Consider the following 19,442-nt stretch of genomic DNA (forward strand, 5'->3'; position numbering starts at 1 on the left):
AAAATGGATGATGCAGCAATGACATGCATGGACTCTGGCTTGCACATTTTGTGTCAGCCCTGATTCTGACACTTATAACTGTGTGACAAAGCCAGTTACTTAACTTCTCTCTGCTTCAGTTCTTCCACCCACAAGATGGGGAAAATGGTACTACTGCCTCAGAAGGATCATGTTATGTATTACTATTTATAATCAGGGCAAAAAAAATGTAGCTCCCCATACAACAGCAAGATGCCTTTTACCTGTATGAGTATGGTGCATGCAGTGTCCTAGATAGTGAGGGGGATGTCCAGCTGCCGGTTTAGGCCTGATCCCCACTGGCCTAAACCGGCAATCGGACAACATCCCCCAACGGCACAGGCCAGGTAGAGGGGATGCCACCCTTCACCCTCGCCTCCTCCCCTGCATGAATTTTGTGCACCAGGCCTCTAGTATTATATATTTCCTTTCCATAAGAAGTCTATCCTGTATAGAAAAAACAATATACCAAATGATTTACTATGTCTTCTCTGTGATCATTATGAATGCCTGGACAGCTTATTGGTGATTGTAGGATTCTTTGTCCACTGAATGGTTTCAGATTACTGTGTTTTTAAAATATTTGTGTTTTGCTCTTCAAATTTCTCTTCTCTTTGCTGTCAATGAGCCTGCTTCTTCTAAACATACTTCCTGCCTTCTAATACTTCAGATTTTCTGTGTGTGGGTTTGAAAATCAGACATGTTCAATTTGTGTGGAAAAACAAAGTGTGGGCTCTATGTTTGCATGATTTTGATGATGTGTATCTAAGCACACAGAAGCTGTGTATTTCTGGTTCTATCTTTATTCAACCTGATCATGTAGATGGGTAGATGAAGGGTAACTATATTGTGACTTGTGTTGGACTGGAAAAGTAAAAGGTCTTCAAAATATACTTAATACTTTATTTTAATTTTTATCTTTGGTGCCATCTCATAAAAGCTTTTTTTCATTTAGGTCCAGTGAGAATAAGATGGATAGCAGCAATCTTGCAGTGATATTTGCACCAAATCTTCTTCAGACAAGCGAAGTACATGAAAAGATGTCTGCCAACACAGAAAAAAAGCTACGATTGCAGGCTGCAGTAGTACAGACTTTTATTGATTATGCATCAGATATTGGTAAGATGTAGTTGCATTATTAAGTAACTAGAGGCCCGGTGCATGAAATTCGTGCACGGGAGAGGGGGGTCCCTCGGCCCGGCCTGCACCCTCTCCAATCCGGGACCCCTTGGGGGATGTCTGACTGCCGATTTAGGCCTGATTCCTGCGGGATTGGGCCGTTCGGCAGTCAGACATCCCTCTCACCATCTGGGACCATTGGCTCCTAACTGCTCACCTGCCTGCCAGCCTGATCACCCCTAACCACTCTGCCTCCCTGCCTGATCGCCCCTAACCACTCTGCCTGCCTGTCTGATGCCCCTAACTGCTCCCCTGCCTGCCTGATTGCCCCTAACCTCTCTGCCTGCCTGCCTGATGTCCCTAATCGCTTCTGCCTGCTTGCCAGATCGCCCCAATTGCATTCCCCTGCCGGCCTGATCACCCCTAACTGCCCTCCCCTGCTGGCCTGATCTCCCCTAACTGCCTCTGCCTCAGCCCCCACCACAGTGGTTTTGTCAGGAAGATGTCCGGTCTAATTAGCATATTACCCTTTTATTAGTATAGATAGGATTTATTCAAGTGAGGGAGATCCCAGCTTCTTCAAGTGAAACCCCAATTGCATTCCCCTGCCGGCCTGATCACTCCTAACTGCCCTCCCCTGCTGGCCTGATCTCCCCTAACTGCCTCTGCCTCAGCCCCCACCACCGTGGTTTTGTCAGGAAGATGTCCGGTCTAATTAGCATATTACCCTTTTATTAGTATAGATAGGATTTATTCAAGTGAGGGAGATCCCAGCTTCTTCAAGTGAATTATGAAGACAACTGTTAGAAAGTTGATATATACTATTGAAACATTTTGGGGGTGGGGGGCAAGTAGAGGAAAGATCTTAATTGTGAACATTTTCTTTTAGGACATGTTCCAGATTTTATCATGGAAAAGATACCGCCTATGTTGGGTATTGATGGTCTCTGTGCTACTCCATCACTGGAAGGCTTTGAAGAAGGTCAATATGAAACTCCTGGTGACTGTAAGAGAAAGCGAAGACAAAGTGTAGGAGGTAAGGAGGAGTGACAGTTTGTTTTAGGGAGGTACAGCAATTTGCTTTATCTGAAATTTGCTTGACTATAAAGAAGTAGAAACTATGGTGTATGCCATTTTGGTGCTTACAGCATAGTTAGAACGGCATGACATATGCATGTGAAAAGTAAAAGTGACAGTATAATCTAATATTAAGTGCTAGATTTTCAGCACAAACCAAATGAGAAAAGTTCCCAGGATTATAATGGTCAGGGCTCTTCAAAGTGAGCCTTCTTGAAGAAAAGGTAAAATGTAAGGGGTATTGGGTGGAGGACCAGAATAATTGTATCTTACTCTAGATGAGAAGAATGCTATGAAAAAATATTTCTGTAAGAAAGAAGTAATCAGTGTCTGTAAAAAGACCAACGTGACTTGAAGTGTTCATCCTAAGGATTAGGATGATACTATGGTGAGCTCAATGTCAGGCTAAAGAATTAGAACATTGAGTATTAGAGAACCATTGAAGTCATAACATGATTAAAAATATGGCAGTCCTTGGGTTCCATCAAACTCAACATACATCGCCATCTCCCATTTATTAAAAAAAAAGTTCCATCATTTTGACGTATGTACATATGTACTTAGTTTTTTCTTTATTTGCCACAAGTAAAGGTCAGGAATTGTTATCTTTCTTTTACATTTTTTTTACTGTTTCACTTCATTACTGCTGTGTATGTGCTCCATGTGAGTGACATAGGTGCTTATATAGGTGGGTTCCGACTTACGGTGAAAATCACATTACGTCGTGCCCTAGGAATGGATCTCCAACGTAACCCGAGGACCTACTGTATTTTAGAAAGTTACCTAGTTTGAAGAACTGAGACCTGGAGGTAGGGAGAATGGTCAGAAATGTGGGGCAATAATCCAGGTGTGAGATAATGATTTGAAAGTGATATGAATTAGTTAGGAATATGAATTAAATAATGTTGGAACATTACCAAGGAAGAAACAAAAAAATCCAGGGTTCCATTGTAGTGAAATCAATTATAATACTTTTCAGCTGCTTTTTTTAATTTAATTTTTTTAATTCTCACCTGAGGATATTTTTTCCATTTATTTTTTAGAGAGTAGAAAGGAGGGATGGAGAGGTAAGGAGAGGGAGAGATATGAGAGAGACACATCGATAGGTTGTCTCCCGCATGCATCCTGACGGGCCAGGGATTGAACCCGCAACCTAGGTACATGCCCTTGATGGGAAATAAAACCTGCCACCCTCCCGTGTACAGGCTGATGCTCTAAAAGCGCTGAGAAACACTGGCCAGGGCCTCATCTCCTTGATGAAGAAGTCTGTGGCCGTATCTCCTCCAATTATCTTGGAAACTTTCTTATCTTTTGAGTATTGGAACCAGTTGTCATTAACTACCCCATTTCTTTTAACTATTGGTTTATATAGAATTCCCTTCTATTTTTTCTTTGCTTCCTGTATAGATTTCTTATGCCTTCTGCATCAGTTTCCTAGGGCTACTATAACAAAGTACAACAAACTGGATGGCTTGAAACAAAACTTGAGTACAACTGCAGAGACCATAATTGCAATAAGGTCACATTCTCAAGTACTGGGAGTTAGGACTTAAACATATCTTGGAGGACACAATTCAACCCATTAAACTTCTTCCTATCCCAAATGTAGCTATTTTAAGACACAGATTATCTTTACTACCCTACTTCCTTATAGTTTGTTACCTCATCTAAATAGTTGAACACTGGATCTCTCTCATTCACTGTTAACTCTCAAATGTCAGTTTCAGATTCATGCAAATTATTTAATAACAATTTTCCTATTTAACCACGTCAGTTCCACTTTAGTAAGAGAGGGCCTACTAGGCATTCTTCTTCTTTTTTTTTTTTTTAAATACATTTCAGAGAGGAAGGGAGAGGGAGAGAGAGATAGAAACATCAATGATGAGAAAGTATCATTGATCAACTCCCTCCTGCACACCCTCTACTGGGGATTGAGCCCACAACTTACACATGTGCCCTTGCCTGGAATCAAACCCGGGATCCTTCAGTCCACTGGCCAACGCTCTATCCACTGAGCCAAACCAGCTAGGGCTAGGCATTATTCTTTAAAAAATAAAAGTGTAAACATGACCCCCAACCACTGAGTCATACCAGCCAGACTAGTGTTTATTTTTTATGTTATAGTTAGCCTTCTTTCTTTTTAATATCAGACTTTGAAATGCCACAAACATCACTGTGATCTGATTTGCAGTAGCTTTAAAGAATCTTTTGACTTTTTTTTTTTTACTTTTTAAATTGTGGAAAAATAAAACAAAATTTACCACCTTAACCATTTTAAGTGTACACTTCAGTAGTGTTCAGTACATTCACATTGTACAACCAAACTCTAGAACTTTTATTTTGTTGTTATAAGAGGTAGTTACTTATTCCTTAACTTTATGCTATATATGACAATTTTCAATAATTGTATTGCTCCAGAATGTACACAGAATTTATGAGCACACTCTTAAAATAAGTAGGAGGAATTTGGTCTATCATAATTGTCCCATTCTTGCCTGTGTATGTGAGTGTGTGGGCTCCTTGGCATTGTCTTTGTGTTAACGAATGTCTTTCATGGACACTGATGCAGCACTGAACTGATTCAATTAATATGATGCCCTGAAATCCTCTATAATAATAAAAGCATAATATGCTAATTAGACCAGACATCCTTCTGGACAAAGCTGGAGATGCGAGGGAAGCCCGGGTCCCGGGTGCCTGCCGGTGGCCTGAGGGAAGCAGATGCCAGCAGCCAGGGGAAGGAAGGCCTACTCTTGCACGAATCTCATGCATGGGGCTTCTAGTGTATAATTAAAGGCTAATATGCAAATAGACCGAACCGCGGAACAACTGGTCATTATGACGCACACTGACCACCAGGGGGCAGATGCTCAATGCAAGAGCTGCCCCCTGGTGGTCAGTGCGCTCCCACAGGGGGAGCACCACTCAACCAGAAGCTGGGCTCCCAGCTGGCAAACGCAGTGACAGTGGTGGGAGCCCCTCCTGCCTCCGTGGCAATGGATGTCTGCTTTGAGCAGGCCTACGCTGTCAGTCGGACATCCCCTGAGGGCTCCCAGACTGAGAGGGCGCACGCTGGGCTGAGGGCCCCATCTCCCCAGAGTGCACGATTTTTGTGCACCAGGCCTCTAGAGAGGTGGTCTGTACTTTCAGTGTGGCCCATTATGCTCCAAGGACGGTCTCAGATTATGGAGGGAACAGTTTGTCTTTCCATACTCCTGGTTTTGCTCTGCTGGTCTAATTGTGTTTATCTGCTGTGGCTGAATCTGTTGCTCTCTGTCTTCTGCTCTGCATCTTGTTTCTCTTCTTTTCCTTTCTTTTTTCTTTTTCCTCTCCCATATTAACCTTGTTTATCTGCCCAGGTTTCATAAAGGTTGGCTTGGTTAGCCATTGCCTGCAAGTTAGAGCATTGCCTATTTTTGGCTCTTGGAGGTTTTCAGTATTCTCCTGGTTTGTATATATTTCACTTGCGAGTGTAAGGTTTCTCAATACATAAGTGAGCTATAGCTGAGCTTGAATTTACTAGTAAATAACTACGTTGAGTGATATTTGCTAATTAACATTTTTTTTACCTTGGAATCTCAGAAGTTGTATTTCTTTATTTTTTTTTTAATCTTTAATTTCTGTATTGGTTAAGGTATTACAAATGTGTCCTCATCCCCCCATTAACCCTCAACTTCTCCCCTTCCCCCCCAACTCATGCTCTCATCCCCCTGTTGTCTCGAATGGGAGTTCCATTTTTAATTTTTTGAGGAAACTCCATACTGTTCTCCACAGTGGCTGCACCAGTCTGCATTCCCACCAGCAGTGCACGAGTGTTCTTTTTCTCCACATCCTCTCCAGCACTTGTTGTTTGTTGATTAACATATTTAAGAGATTTTTTTGTTTCATTGTGACTAAAAATTAGGGGTACATTTTTGCATGAAAGTATTCCTGTGGAAGTCACAATTTCTTATATAGTTAAATCCAGTGTATATTTTTTGGCTTGTATTATTGAGAATCTCTGACTATTTGATTATGTCCTGTCTTTCCTGATTTTTTTCCCCTCTCCTTTTTTATTTGTTTATTTTTGGTTTTGTTTGGAATACTATGCTTTGGTGGTTTTATTGCCTCTTAAGTCATTTGTTCTGTCTCATTTTTCTGGATTTTTTTCTGACCACCTCTTGAATGTTCCATTCTTTCATACTTGATCTTCTTACTCTTTGTCCTCTATTTATTTGTTTATTTTTAAAATAGATTTATATTGATTTCAGAGAGGAGGGAGAGAGAGATAGAAACATCAATGATGAGAAAGAATCATTGATCAGCTGCCTCCTGCACACCCCATACTGGGGAGCAAACCCACAAGCCGGGAGACCAGGAATCAAACCGTGACCTCCTGGTTCATAGGTCTGTGTTCAATCACTGAGCCATGCTGGCTGGGCTTTGTCCTCTTTTTAAATGATCTCATTCATTGTCATTTTTAAAAACTACCATTTCTGGGCTGATGATTCCCAAATCTACTTCTCTGGCCTAGATTTTACACAAATGGATTTATATCATCTCAGTGTTTCATAGACATGTCTAACTCTTATTTCATAATGTCCCTTGTTTTTTTTGGTGGCACCATTATCTACTGACTCAGCAAGTCAGAATTTTCCCCACATCTCACTGTTCACCAAATCTTGTAACTTTGATCTCCTAAATTATTCCTGCCTCCATTTTCCACTGTTCTGTCCCTGTTCAGACCTTCATCTGCTGTCTGGCTAATTTCCACTCTTCCTTCAGGTCTCAACTATCACTTCCTCAGGAATACCTTTGACTCCCCAGTATAAATCAGTTATATTATTTAACCCACTTGTCATGATGTATTTAGTATTTCCTTAGTGTACTTGTTTCCTCTCTGAGAATAAGTTCCATAAAGGCAGACTGTTTTGGTCACTGTTGTATCTCTAATGCTAGTGCAGTGCTTGACACATTATAGGAACAAATTAAATACTTGTTGAATGACTTAGTAACATACTTAGAAGAACCTTCAGCTAGTTGACCTGCCTCTAAGGAGGCTTGCTGCCTCAGGTCTGTCTTTCACACTGCTGTCAGAGCAATTTTTCTAAAATGTGGATCAGACAGTTTTGCCTTTGGAGAAAGAAGTTCAAGTTTTTCAAAATGACACACAAGCCCTCTTCCTGATATAAAAAGGGTTATCTTACGTTCACTTCAGCAGCACATACACTAAAAATTGGAATGATACAGAGAAGATTAGCATGACCCTTGCACAAGGATGATACAAATTCCTGAATTTTTGTGACTGTGGGGGGAAGGGTGGTGGTTGGAGGTGGAAGAGGATATGTGGGAGATAAATAGTGGTGGAAAATAATAAAATAAAGGGAAGAATTAAAAACAAACAAACCACAAGATACTACTTAAAAAAGGCTTATCTTTTACCTTATCTACTGTTCACTGTTTGCTCTAGCAATATCAAACTACTTGGTTTCACCCAGCCATTGTAGCTCTGGTTGTGTGTTGACCTATGAACTAAGAGGTCACCAGTTCCATTCCCAGTCAGGGCACATGCCTGGGTTGCGGGCTCCATCCCCAGCTGGGGGCGTGCAGGAGGCAGCCGATCTTTGATGTTGCTCTCTCATCAATGTTTCTATCTCTCTATTCTTCTCCCTTCCTTTCTCTCTAAAATAAATCAATAAAAACATTTTTAAAAAGATCTGCTAGTTTCTAGTATACATAAATCTTGTGTTTACTTACATGCCTATGCATATGCTGTTCACCTTGCCTCAAATCAACACCTAATCCTTCAGAACACAGGCCAGGTTTTACTTACCCTGCAAAGCTTTTTCTCTTATTGCCACTTCCCCTTCCTCAACAAGTAATGCTTTCCTCTTCCATACTCCTTCTGTACATCGTAAGTATTTTACATTTCATTTGGTATTGTATATCTGTTATTTTTTGAAAGAGAGATCAGAGTATAAGTGAAATGGAATAAAAAATACCATTTAGGTTTTTTCCTATTTTGAAATAATAACCTTAAGTGACCTTAAAAACGTATGTTGATACAAATGTAGATTCTAGAAGACCACAAATATCAATATGAATTATTGGTGAAAGTTAGGTAAATGTTATAATTAATTATATGATTATGCCTTGCATTTCAGATTTTGTCAGTGGAGCACTAAATAAGCTTAAATATAACAGAACACCCTCTGTTACACCTCAACAAGAAAGAATCAGTAAGTGTTATATGTATTTAATGAAAATTTCTGAGTTATTTTGGTTTAATCAAATCCAATATTTTCAGTGGAGATACTGTACTATAATACTATGCTGTGACTTGCTAATTACATTGGATATAATAAACCCAAAATTATAGATAAGAATTTCTTTTAGTCTATTTTATCTTTAATCTTCTAAATCATGCTTTTCTGTTGCTTATAAGTTAGATGTTATTGAACATGTAAAAATAACTCAATTTTATTTTTGTTTTAGAACCAGAAGTTTATTAGTATATGTGACCCTCTCCCTTTTTTTTTTTATGTTGGTTTGCTTGTGGCTGAAATTATTTAGCCCAGTAACAGACAATTATAATTTTCTTCCCTATGTTAATATTCTTTAATGTGAATTATATGCATCTTTTAGTATATTTTGCTCAAGTTACTACAGCTTGCCTATTTTTATTTTACAGAATTAATGATATTAATTTAGTTTTATAGCATGTATTTGATAATGTGAACATATATCACTCCATTCTTTGCTTAGTCCTAAGTAATAGTTTTATAAGAATAAATTTATAAAGCTTTTTTATTTTATCAACATTGTGGGAGAAACAATAAATTGTGGGTGTTTTTCAGCTCAGCTGTCTGAATCTCCAGTGATTCTTACACCGAATGCTAAGCGCAAACTGCCAGTAGATTCTTCTCATGGTTGCTCAAGTAAAAAAAGGAAGTCCATCAAGCACAATTTTAATTTTGAGTTGTTGCCAAGTAATCTCTTCAGTACCAGTTCTACACCAGTATCAGGTAACAAGTGTGATTTATATAATTGGGTTGTAAACATTAACGTAAGTGCCTGTTCTGGGTAAAGTGCTATTTCATGTTAATACTGCCCTTGAGGAGCCAGAGCTTTATATTTTATTAAACGTGAATTTTTATAAAGTCCCCTAAATTTTAAAATAGACTGATCGGTATAATTGACGTGCATGTGGTTTATGGCCATGCCCATTGAAAGTTATGAGAAATAACTGGGAGGGAGAGTCTGGCTTCTGTGGATAGCATCTATGCTCAGATTTTATGTGATTGGACATACTGAATTCTTCTGGATCTGTAGCTATAGCTGTATTGCTGTCTTCTGTTGAGTTGAGGTTGTCCAAGGTTGGTCTTCCATCTCATATTTGTCTCACATTTAGTCAAAATGTGAGTAATCTCTACCTCTTTTAGATTTTTATTGGCTGGTTTCTGACAATGTTAAGAGTTCCATTTTGAATTCATTAGCTGGGTTATTAGCTCTTCTCAAAGGCCTCTCTTTTGTTTATTTAAAAAGTTTATATTTTCCTTGTTTGTTTTATTAAAAATTGAAAACAATAGCAATTTGTTCTCTATGGTCCTTAACAGGTTCTCTTGGTTCATTAATGTGTAATAATAAGAATCTTGAGGCTATGTCTGTAGCTTTTTCAGTATTCATAAGTTGAAGACTTCAATTTATTTCAAAGTAACTTTGGGTTTCGTTTTTTGAAAATTAAAGGCTTTTCCATTTTGGAGGACTTTTTCCAAATGGCACATGTGAAGTGTGGTTCTACCCACCTTTGCTTATTCGCATTACATTGTCCCCAAGGATGATCTGCTGACTCCTTTTCTCTAAACTTCCCCCAAATAAGGTTAAGCATTCTTGTGTTATTGTAACATTACTATGAACCTGCTTAATCAGTGAATTTTTTAAATAAAACATTAAACAACAGTAATCCTATTATTGTAACTTGCCTCTTTATTGTTGTTAGTCCTCACCTGAAGATATTTTTCCATTGATTTTTAGAGAGTGGAAGGGAAGGGGAGAGACAAGTTATATTCAAGCCAGACAGCAGTTGGCTAGCAGGTGCATACTGGATACTCAGACTCTAAATTGCTTTTCAATGAGGGATAGAGCCTGCAACTGAGGTGTGTGCCTTTGACCAGAATCAAACCCAGGATCCTTCAGTTTGTGAGCAGACACTTCAACTACTGACCCATACTGGCTAGGGCTCACTTTTTTTTTCTCGTATCCTACTTTCTCAGGCACAATTCAATAAATTTCATTTGCAAAATGTTTTTTTAAATGTTATAAAGGCAATATTATCTAAAGTCCGTGAGTACCTATATACAATTTCTTTCTTACATATGTGATAACTTTGCATTATGCCATGTATTCTGGCTGTGCCTTCTTATGATCACTGCAGCCCTAGGATAAAGCTACCTGTGTCATATTGGATACATTATACTGGCCTCCAAAATTTTATTTAGCCAAGTGCACACACCCCAAGCACTGTAATGGTTGTATTATTAACTATTTTTATAACTGAAAAACACTTGGATGACTCTGGGGACCCATGTGAATGTATCAAAACAAATGACAAGAGGGTTCACGCTTGTGGAGTATGTCTTAGGCATAATTCAAATGTAAGTCAAATGTATATGGAGCTTTATTTTATAATTATTTTACTTTTTTCCTCATTTCTTTTATAGTCAGTTATAGTGTTAAAATAACTTGATCAAAATGAGCTGTTGTAACCATCAGTTTTTAGCATGGAACATGACAGTAGACAAGTGGTTGGATGTGTTATAGATTATTTTCTTGCTAAAAATATTAGACAAGTTATATTCAAGTCAGACAGCAGTTGGCTAGCAGGTGCGTACTGGATACTCAGACTCTAAATTGCTTTTCAATAGTTTATTTTTAGTAATAGTATTTAATATTACATATCAGATACTTTACTGGGCATTTTATATATATTACAATAATACTTATATTTGCTATAGAAATCCATTTTCAAAGCCTCAAGTCATTAGTAAATGGTGAGACAGACAGACTGTCTCGTAAGCTTATCTTTCTCCAATCTGCAACAGTGCCACTCCTTTGTATTCTTAGACAAGTTTAAAACTCTAATGTGCAAGCAATGGTTAATCTGCCCATTCATTTCTACTAAAAAGAAAATTGATTCTTTTTTTAGTTGAGTTGGGTTATTTGGCCCCTAAAATTTTTAAGCAGAAGTGATATGACTTTTCTTGTGGCTTTAAGTCTAATCAATATTAATAGTTTATATTTGAAAAAGAAAATAAGTGTGTGTGGTATATTACATGTGATTGTTTTTATAGTTCACTTTGATACAAGCCCAGAGGTGTCATCTCAGAGTTCACTTTCCCCTGTAGCCATCAGTGGAAATCTTTTGATCAGTACAGATGTACCACGGCGAAGTAAAAGGATTGCAAGCAAAAAAGTTTGCAGGTAATTTTCATTGAATAAATATTTGATGTATATAGCTAATAAAATATTTTGTCTTTATACCAAGAATCATAATAAAAAAAAATGTTTTCTGCGTTATTAACCAGGTGCCCTTTATATATTCTCCAGAGAAAGATTCCTAATTTGAATCATTTACTTGCTTGAAATCCTACTTCAAGTCGATATGTGTAATTTTTAAATTTCTGGTTAATTTAAAAAGCTAGTTTATTCTGATGATTCTGGTTTATAAGTGACTAAATCACTCTTGTGATAGATGGAAAAAATCTTTTTGCGTGCAAATACAATGTGTTCACATATGGTACTTAAAACTTAACTGATTTTAGAAATATGATTTGCTCTGGACATTCTCAAATTTCATTTTGCAAAAGTTTCTCCAATTTTTTTTGCTATAAACTAATATTTTAAATTCCATTTTTTTTTAGGGTAGAATCAGGAAAAGCAGGCTGCTTCTCTCCTAAAATCAGTCGTAAAGAAAAAGTTCGAAGACCTCTTCGTTTGAAATTTAGTCTGGGGAAAAGTAGCAAAGATGCAGTAAGTGTCTGTCACCATTTCATTGATGTTTATCATAGCATAATGCTGTAGATTTGATGCTGAAAGACCCTCTCAACCCTGCCTCTCCTCTAGCTACTTTCCAATTCTCTACTCCTCTTTATACCAAACTCTTACACTTGCCTATCTCTAGTCCCTCCTTTTCCGATTCCATTGAGGCCTTCATCCTCAACACTCACAGAAAATATCTTCGTGGTCACCCATGAATTCATCCTCACTCAAGCCACTAGACAAAGATCAGTCCTTGTTTGACTTGACCCACCAGCAACATTTGACTTGGCTGATCACTTGCTCCTCTTCAACATACTTTCTTTTTTTCCTCCCTCCTTCTTCCCCCACCCTATCTAGTCCCTTCCCTCACTGGAGGTCAGATATCCCTCTGTACTTTCTTTTCTTGCTTCAAGGACACTACTCATGAGTTTCTTCCTTCTTTGCTGGTTACTCTTCTAATTCCTTTGCATTAGAGTTCCCAAAGCTTCATCTTTGGACCTCTCTTTTCTTTCTTCACTCACTCAAAGGTGATGATCAATTTTAAACATCATATATTTACTTGAGACTTCCAAGTTTGTATCTCCAGCCCAGAATGCTCTCCTGAACAACTTGTCTGTTTCTTAACATCTGCCTACTTGACCTTCATAGTTGGGTGTCTATCCAGTAGACATCTCAAGTGTAACCTTTCCCAAATAGAGGTCTGAGATGCATTTCTTCACTGCCTCTATTTCTCCAATCCTACCCTTTCCCCAATCACACTCCTACCTGTAGTCTTCACCATCCAGTTATGGCAACTCAGTCACTTAGGCCAAACCATGCAGGCATTCTTGACTCCTCACTTTCCCTCACACACCCTGCCTACACCATTAGGAATCCTGTCTTAACTATTGCATTCCGAGTATATTGAGATCAGTTTCATCAGTACTATATTTTTAACTTTAAGTCCTGTCATCTTGAACTTGTATTACTGCAGTAAGTCTCTATTAGTAGGTCAACCTGCTTCTACCTTGCTGCTGTACTCTAGCCAAAATTATCCTTTTAAAACACAAGTTAAGTCATGTCATTTCTTGACTCAGAACCCTCCAATAACTCCTCATTTCACTCTGAAAAAAAAAAAAAGCTAAGTTATTCCATCAACAGCAACCCTGCACACGACCTGCTCCCAGCCTCCTCTAAGCCCTCTTCGTTCTTACTCAGCTTCATCCACTCTTGCCTCCTTGCTGTAGGCCAAATATGCCAGACCTGGCTTCAGCCTTAGAGCCTGCACTGGCATTTTCCTCTCCCTGGAATGTTTTGTTCATGACTCTCACCCTCATTTTTTTTACTCACAGATCATCTTCTTATGATCACTCTGTTGGAAATTATACCCCCATCTTTTACCATTTCATATCCTTCTTACCCTACTTTACTTTTCTCCATAACACTTTTCATCCTTTGTATTATATATTATACAATGTAATTGACTGATTATTATTTTCTAGTCTAAATCTGTCCACCTAAAATATAAATTCCATGAAGGTAAGATTTTGGCCTTAGATTTTTTTGTTTTTCTTTTTCATTTCACTTTTGTGAATAGGCCCTGGCAAAGACTCATCATAATTTTTTTTAAATTAATGAAGATGTGAGGCAGTTTTTTATTTTGCATTATAAAATATCAACTAAGAGCTGAGTCAAATGCTTATAGTTTTTATCATACATGCAAATGTATTTGGTACAAAATTGTTTCTCAATTATATTATTTTTAATTAACTAGAATTTTGATAATAAAAGATTTATTTTGTTTTAATATTTTGAAAATTAACTGGTTTACTTTTTAACAAAAATGTTCCAATTTTTCTTTTCTGTACAGAATGGGTATTCTGGTGTCAATAGACATGAAAATGTTGGTCGACGACTTGCAAATCAACAAAATTTAAAAAGTAGTATTGAATCTGTAAAAACGGGTCTACTTTTTAGCCCAGATAATGACGAAAGGTTAACCAAGAAAGGTAATGGTACATTTACATGATATTATTAGAGTTTTACTCAAAAAACCTACTTTAGTTGTTGTTTTTTTAATATATTTTCATTGATTTCAGAGAGGAAGGTAGAGAGAGAGAGGGAGAGAGAGAAACATCAATGATGAGAGAGAATTATTGATTGGCTGCCTCCTGCATGCCCTCTACTGGGGTTGAGCCCACAACATGGGCATATGCCCTCACCGGGAATTGAACCATAACCTCCTGGTTCATAGGTCAATGCTCAACCACTGAGCCACGCCAGCTGGACTAATTTAGTTGTTTTTTAAAATAAAAGTTTTCCAGCTTAATTGAGATATAATTTACACATGTCCTTTCATTGCTTTTTTAATGATAAAAATATATTAAATAACTGTTCTGAAAATTTAAAATTCATGTTTAAATGAAAAATTTGAATTGGCATTGTATTTTTCTGTGAATAATTGGAGGATGCTTATAAATATGAAAGTTTGACATTTAAAAATTCTTCGCAACAAATCTTATTTATTAGAATTAAATGCTTAGTACCTTTATTCACCATGTATTTGGATAATAATGTAAAAGCTAGGTCAAATATAAATGATTAAAAACCCCAAACTGTTTTATTTTAGGTTCAAAAAAGATCAGTAAGTCTGAGGAACATTTATTGACTCCAGAGCAACTGGATGGAACAAGTTACCGAATGTCTTGGACTGGACCTAGTAATTCAAGTTTTCGAGAAATAGAAGCAAAAGAAGCTTCTCCAATAGAGGGAAATCTTGAGGTGGAAAACTCTTGTTTGGAGCCTGATATCGTAGAAAAGTCATCTATTAATTCATATGAACTCACCCCTTCTAATGTACACAATAAGCATAATGATAACCTAACCAGAAGCTCTCTTAGTGGGGATGAAAATAACTTGAGTACAGAGACTTTGGTGAAAATTCAGAAAGCATTTTCTGATTCTGGAAGTAAGCTTCATGCATTGATAAACCACAAGCAGTCATCAATTATTAATGTGGGGAAAGTAAAAGTAAATGAAACATCTTCTATAGCATATAGCTCATGGGAAAATCTATTTGAAAGTAATGATTTGACTGTGATAGAATCAAATGAACACCACACTGGTAAAAGTGAAAATAGTTTTTCAGAAAGAGACTTCTCACAACATCAAACTCAAAAATTAGATAGAAAAGCAACTATAAAATGTTATTCAACTAATATGAAGATGGGACATGATGATATCATTCATTCAGATATGCCAAATGATGACTTGAACAAGCAAGAATTGCCCAGTGATGAACAGATAAAAACACAACAGTCCCCAAGGGATAAACTAAATACTAAATTAAAGGAGGAGAATATGATTGAAGAGAACTTGTTGAATTGCCCACCTCCTAGGGAGGATGCAGCTAACACCTCTGCCTCAGAGCAGATTACATGTGATACAACCAGCTTATCAAAACCTAGGCGTGTGACAATGGTTACACAGCAGTCACTGGTGGAAAAGTGTGATACAAGGCTATCTGAACATTTACAAGTAACAGAACATGGAAAGGTTTCAGACCACATACAATGGTTTAATAAGCTTTCTTTAAATGAATCAAATAGGACAAAAGTTAAATCACCTCTTAAGTTTCAGCGCACACCTGTCCGTCAGTCTGTCCGAAGAATTAATTCTTTGTTGGAGTATGACAGACAACCTGTAAGGCGCAAATTGGCACATCTTGGTGATACTGCTTCTCCTCTGGTTAAATCAGTGAGCTGTGACAGTGCTCTTCCCTCTTGTATAGAAAGTACGTCAAACGATTCCTCAATTTCACATACCCAATCAGGTCCTAAGGAACGGAAGTCTGTTTCATGCAAACAGTCAAATGTTGATGCAGTTACAAGATCAAGCATGGGATTAACTTCTAAATCTTTCTCACAGATGAAGAGGCACCCAGACTCTATGAATGCTTCGATTGGGTCAACCAGAGTTTATAAACAAAAAGTGATATCTGATGGCCAAATTACTAGTAAGGGTCCTTTGGAGGATCTGACAAATCATGATATGTTAAGATCTGTTGTAAATAATAATACAGGCTTCTCTGGGATAAATAGCAGGATCCTTAGGAAGCCATCAGAAAGAGAAAGGGTCTGGTATAAAGGTTCTCCCAAAAATCCTATTGGAAAAGCTCAACTACTACCAACAAGTAAACCTGTAGACTTGTAATTGGTAAATGTTATACTTGTCATTAATGTAAATAAAATCAGTTGGTGATGTGCTTGTTAATTTGTAGCTCAGGATGATTGTTACATGATAGATTTTTAATTTCATTGCACAAGCAACTTGGATTCTTGTGCTTGTATAAATGACTACTTTTCCTTAATTATGGCAATATTTAAGACTTTAATTTTATTGTGATGTTTTAAAACAGGTTACACTTTTTAAAAGATTATTGACTGGCTTTATAAGAAATTAATTTTTTAAAATTGCATGAATTTTATGTCTTAAGTGTGATGGGAAGAATAGAATAAGTTCTGTCTATTTCCTGTTATTCCTCCTAAGTCTGATAAGGTTTCTACAAGAAATGTTTAGGATATAAAGGGAATAGATAAGACTTGCAAGTCTTCTTTCTTGAATTACATTAAATTTTTATTGTCTTTACCCAAATCCCTAGAAATTAACTTGTTTCAATAGCATCTTAATCCTTTATTCCTATTCAGGGCAAAATAATGAGGTTTCTATTGCCTGTAGATGTATACAGGGTGTTCATTTAAGAATGATGGCTAAAGTAGAGCAGTGCTAAAGTATGCTTATATAGTGTGTTGCTGCAGGAATAATTGATGACTTTTAAGCCATACTATATTTTTAAAAGTAACTTGCACAAATACATTTATATCTGTTTTGTCCAATGCAGAATTTAAAATTGAGGAATAAATAAGCTTGAAAATTTTAATCAAGGTGATTTCTTATATGTAGATGATTGATTCTAGACTTTGAAATACTTGATGCACCTCCACATTTACCTTGGATTCTTTTGTATGTTTTTTCATTTATTGAGGTGACATTGGTCAACATGAACATACAAGTTTCAGGTGTGGATTTCCATGTTACAAAACCTGTATATTGCACTGTGTGCCCACTACCTTGGAGTCTTATAGTTTGGATTCATACAAAAGCCCATGATGGCTTGTCTTGTGTGTAAATGTTATTTATTTAGCATAGATATTAAAGATAACTTCCTGAAAAATAACTTGCCTGAGATTCTAATGAAATTCAACCCAAATTGTCAAGCAAATCTATATTTATATTTTAAATTATTAGAAGTTACAAATATTTAAGGAAGGAATATAATTATCAATAGAGTATAGACTGAGTTTTAGAGGAAGGAATATGAAGACAGAATCTACCATTAGAGATAGTTTTGTAAGTCAATTGTTAGAGTGCCATATTCAGATGTTGAGGCAGAATAGGACAGCATTGCACACCTACTCAGCAACCAGACTCACAGTGTGTATGTATGAGGCCTTTAACCCTTTGCGGTCCAATGTTATTTTTGGAATTCAAATAGTCTGGTCCAAATTAATTGACGGGATTGAATGTTGAACTTTTTAATGTTCTTATTGCTTGACGTTGGACCTGCTCCTAGTGCAGGTCTGTCGAGTCAGCCTCGAGGTTGGACCGAAAAGGATTAAAGTCATCAGATGTTCGCTTCACTGAGTTCTACTTGATAGCAGTACATCTTTCTTTCAAAGCTATTTCCTGTCTGTATTCATTACCTAGGAATCAACCCTTTCTCAGAACTAGTAAGTATTTGACTTATTTGAAGACTAAAAATCTGTACATATAAACATCATGTTTATCTGACATCAAAACAGGTTTGTAGTGTTTATTGGCTGTGCATTTCAGTGTTTATGGTATTTACCTAGTAGTAGAGATAGAAAGTATTCATAAACCCTGAGATATATGTTGTCTGGTTCAAAGAAATTTTTAAACTTAAAAATGCGTTAATGTCCTTTTACTAGTATATTCATGGGGATGAAATTGTTGCACTGGATGACTAGTAAAAAGGCATAGGAAATTAACTGTAGAAATCATCTGAATTAGTGGTTTTTCTGAGAGATGAATCAATAATGAGAGGTTTTAAAAACAATAAAAAAACCTACCCACATGTCACACCCATGTTAGCTGAAAGTGAATTGCTTGGAGGTATGGTAATTAGAGAAAAAGAGTCAGGAAATTGGAGTTTTAGACTTGATTTAGTCTGTTTTTTTGTCCCTCCTGCCCCCCTCCCCCACAAAATAATGTTCCCAGTGTCATGAAATATTTGATCAAATGATAAAGTTAAAAGTCAAATACTAGTTCTGAGAACCAATGTGCATTAACTTCAAAGATTATTTTAATTGTTCTTTCTTACAAGTAAAGATCTATTTTGATTATGAGCAGCAAACTACAGTTACATAGAACTAAATTAGGTTGCTTGACAACATCCTATAATCACTAAGAATTTAATATAAGCTTTTTTTTTTTTTAGTTTATCCTCACCCAAGGATATTTTTTCCATTGATTTTTAGAGAGTGATAGAGAGGGAAAGCGGGTGAGGGAGAAACATCAATGTAAGAGACAAATCAATTGGTTGCCTCCTGCACACACCCAACTTATGCTCTAACCACGTAGCAACACCAGCCAGGGCTTAATAAAGGAGTTTGATAATCGTCAGGCCCAGGATATAGATGGTAGACGTTTTGTTTTTTAAATTTCAGATTTTATGCAACATACACATTTTGGTGTATTTCAGTCAAATTTCCATCACAAAAGCAGTAAATTGTAATAACTTCTCTATTTTTCCAAGCACAAAATGAAGATAACAATGTCAAAGTAAAATTCAGAATTGAAAGAAAAAACCTCAATATGGGTGAATAATAAATAATAAACTCCCAGCTTGGCCTTTGAACCTAGAACTAATAAACTATATTTGTACTATTGATCGGGTATATCCTGAAACAAAAAGCTGGAAATGAGCATCCACGGAAGAAAAGCCTAGGAAGGAGGCTTGGCTTCAAACCAGAAGGCCATGTGTCTCAGGAATGATTTTCCCGCCCCCCTCAGCATTGCATGACATTGCTGTAGGTGATCATGGATTTGAGCTGGGGGTAAAGAAATCTGGATTCTACACCCGTCAAGTTCCTCCTCAGTTATTCTCAGAACCCAGGTACTTTAGTCATCCCCAGTCTTGAAAAAAAAAATTG

At 37.0% G+C, this 19,442-nt stretch overlaps 1 protein-coding gene across 3 annotated transcripts in view; it reads left to right on the forward strand.

The window, feature by feature from the left end:
• Positions 1-17,446, forward strand: part of ARHGAP11A (Rho GTPase activating protein 11A) — a 21,252-nt gene extending 3,806 nt beyond the window's left edge. For 2 of the 3 annotated variants that reach the window (XM_006778116.2, XM_015557613.1), the window contains 8 exons: positions 974-1,137; positions 2,027-2,173; positions 8,358-8,432; positions 9,051-9,218; positions 11,544-11,673; positions 12,114-12,222; positions 14,081-14,219; positions 14,840-17,446. In XM_006778116.2, the coding sequence (XP_006778179.1) occupies positions 974-1,137; positions 2,027-2,173; positions 8,358-8,432; positions 9,051-9,218; positions 11,544-11,673; positions 12,114-12,222; positions 14,081-14,219; positions 14,840-16,422 (2,515 nt within the window). In that variant the 3' untranslated portion in view covers positions 16,423-17,446. The remainder of the gene's footprint in view (positions 1-973; positions 1,138-2,026; positions 2,174-8,357; positions 8,433-9,050; positions 9,219-11,543; positions 11,674-12,113; positions 12,223-14,080; positions 14,220-14,839) is intronic. The other variant, XM_015557612.1, reaches the window with a different exon arrangement.
• The last annotated feature ends 1,996 nt before the right edge of the window (positions 17,447-19,442 follow it).

This window comes from Myotis davidii, unplaced genomic scaffold, assembly GCF_000327345.1.
Source record: "Myotis davidii unplaced genomic scaffold, ASM32734v1 scaffold46, whole genome shotgun sequence".
Classification (NCBI taxonomy): domain Eukaryota; kingdom Metazoa; phylum Chordata; class Mammalia; order Chiroptera; family Vespertilionidae; genus Myotis; species Myotis davidii.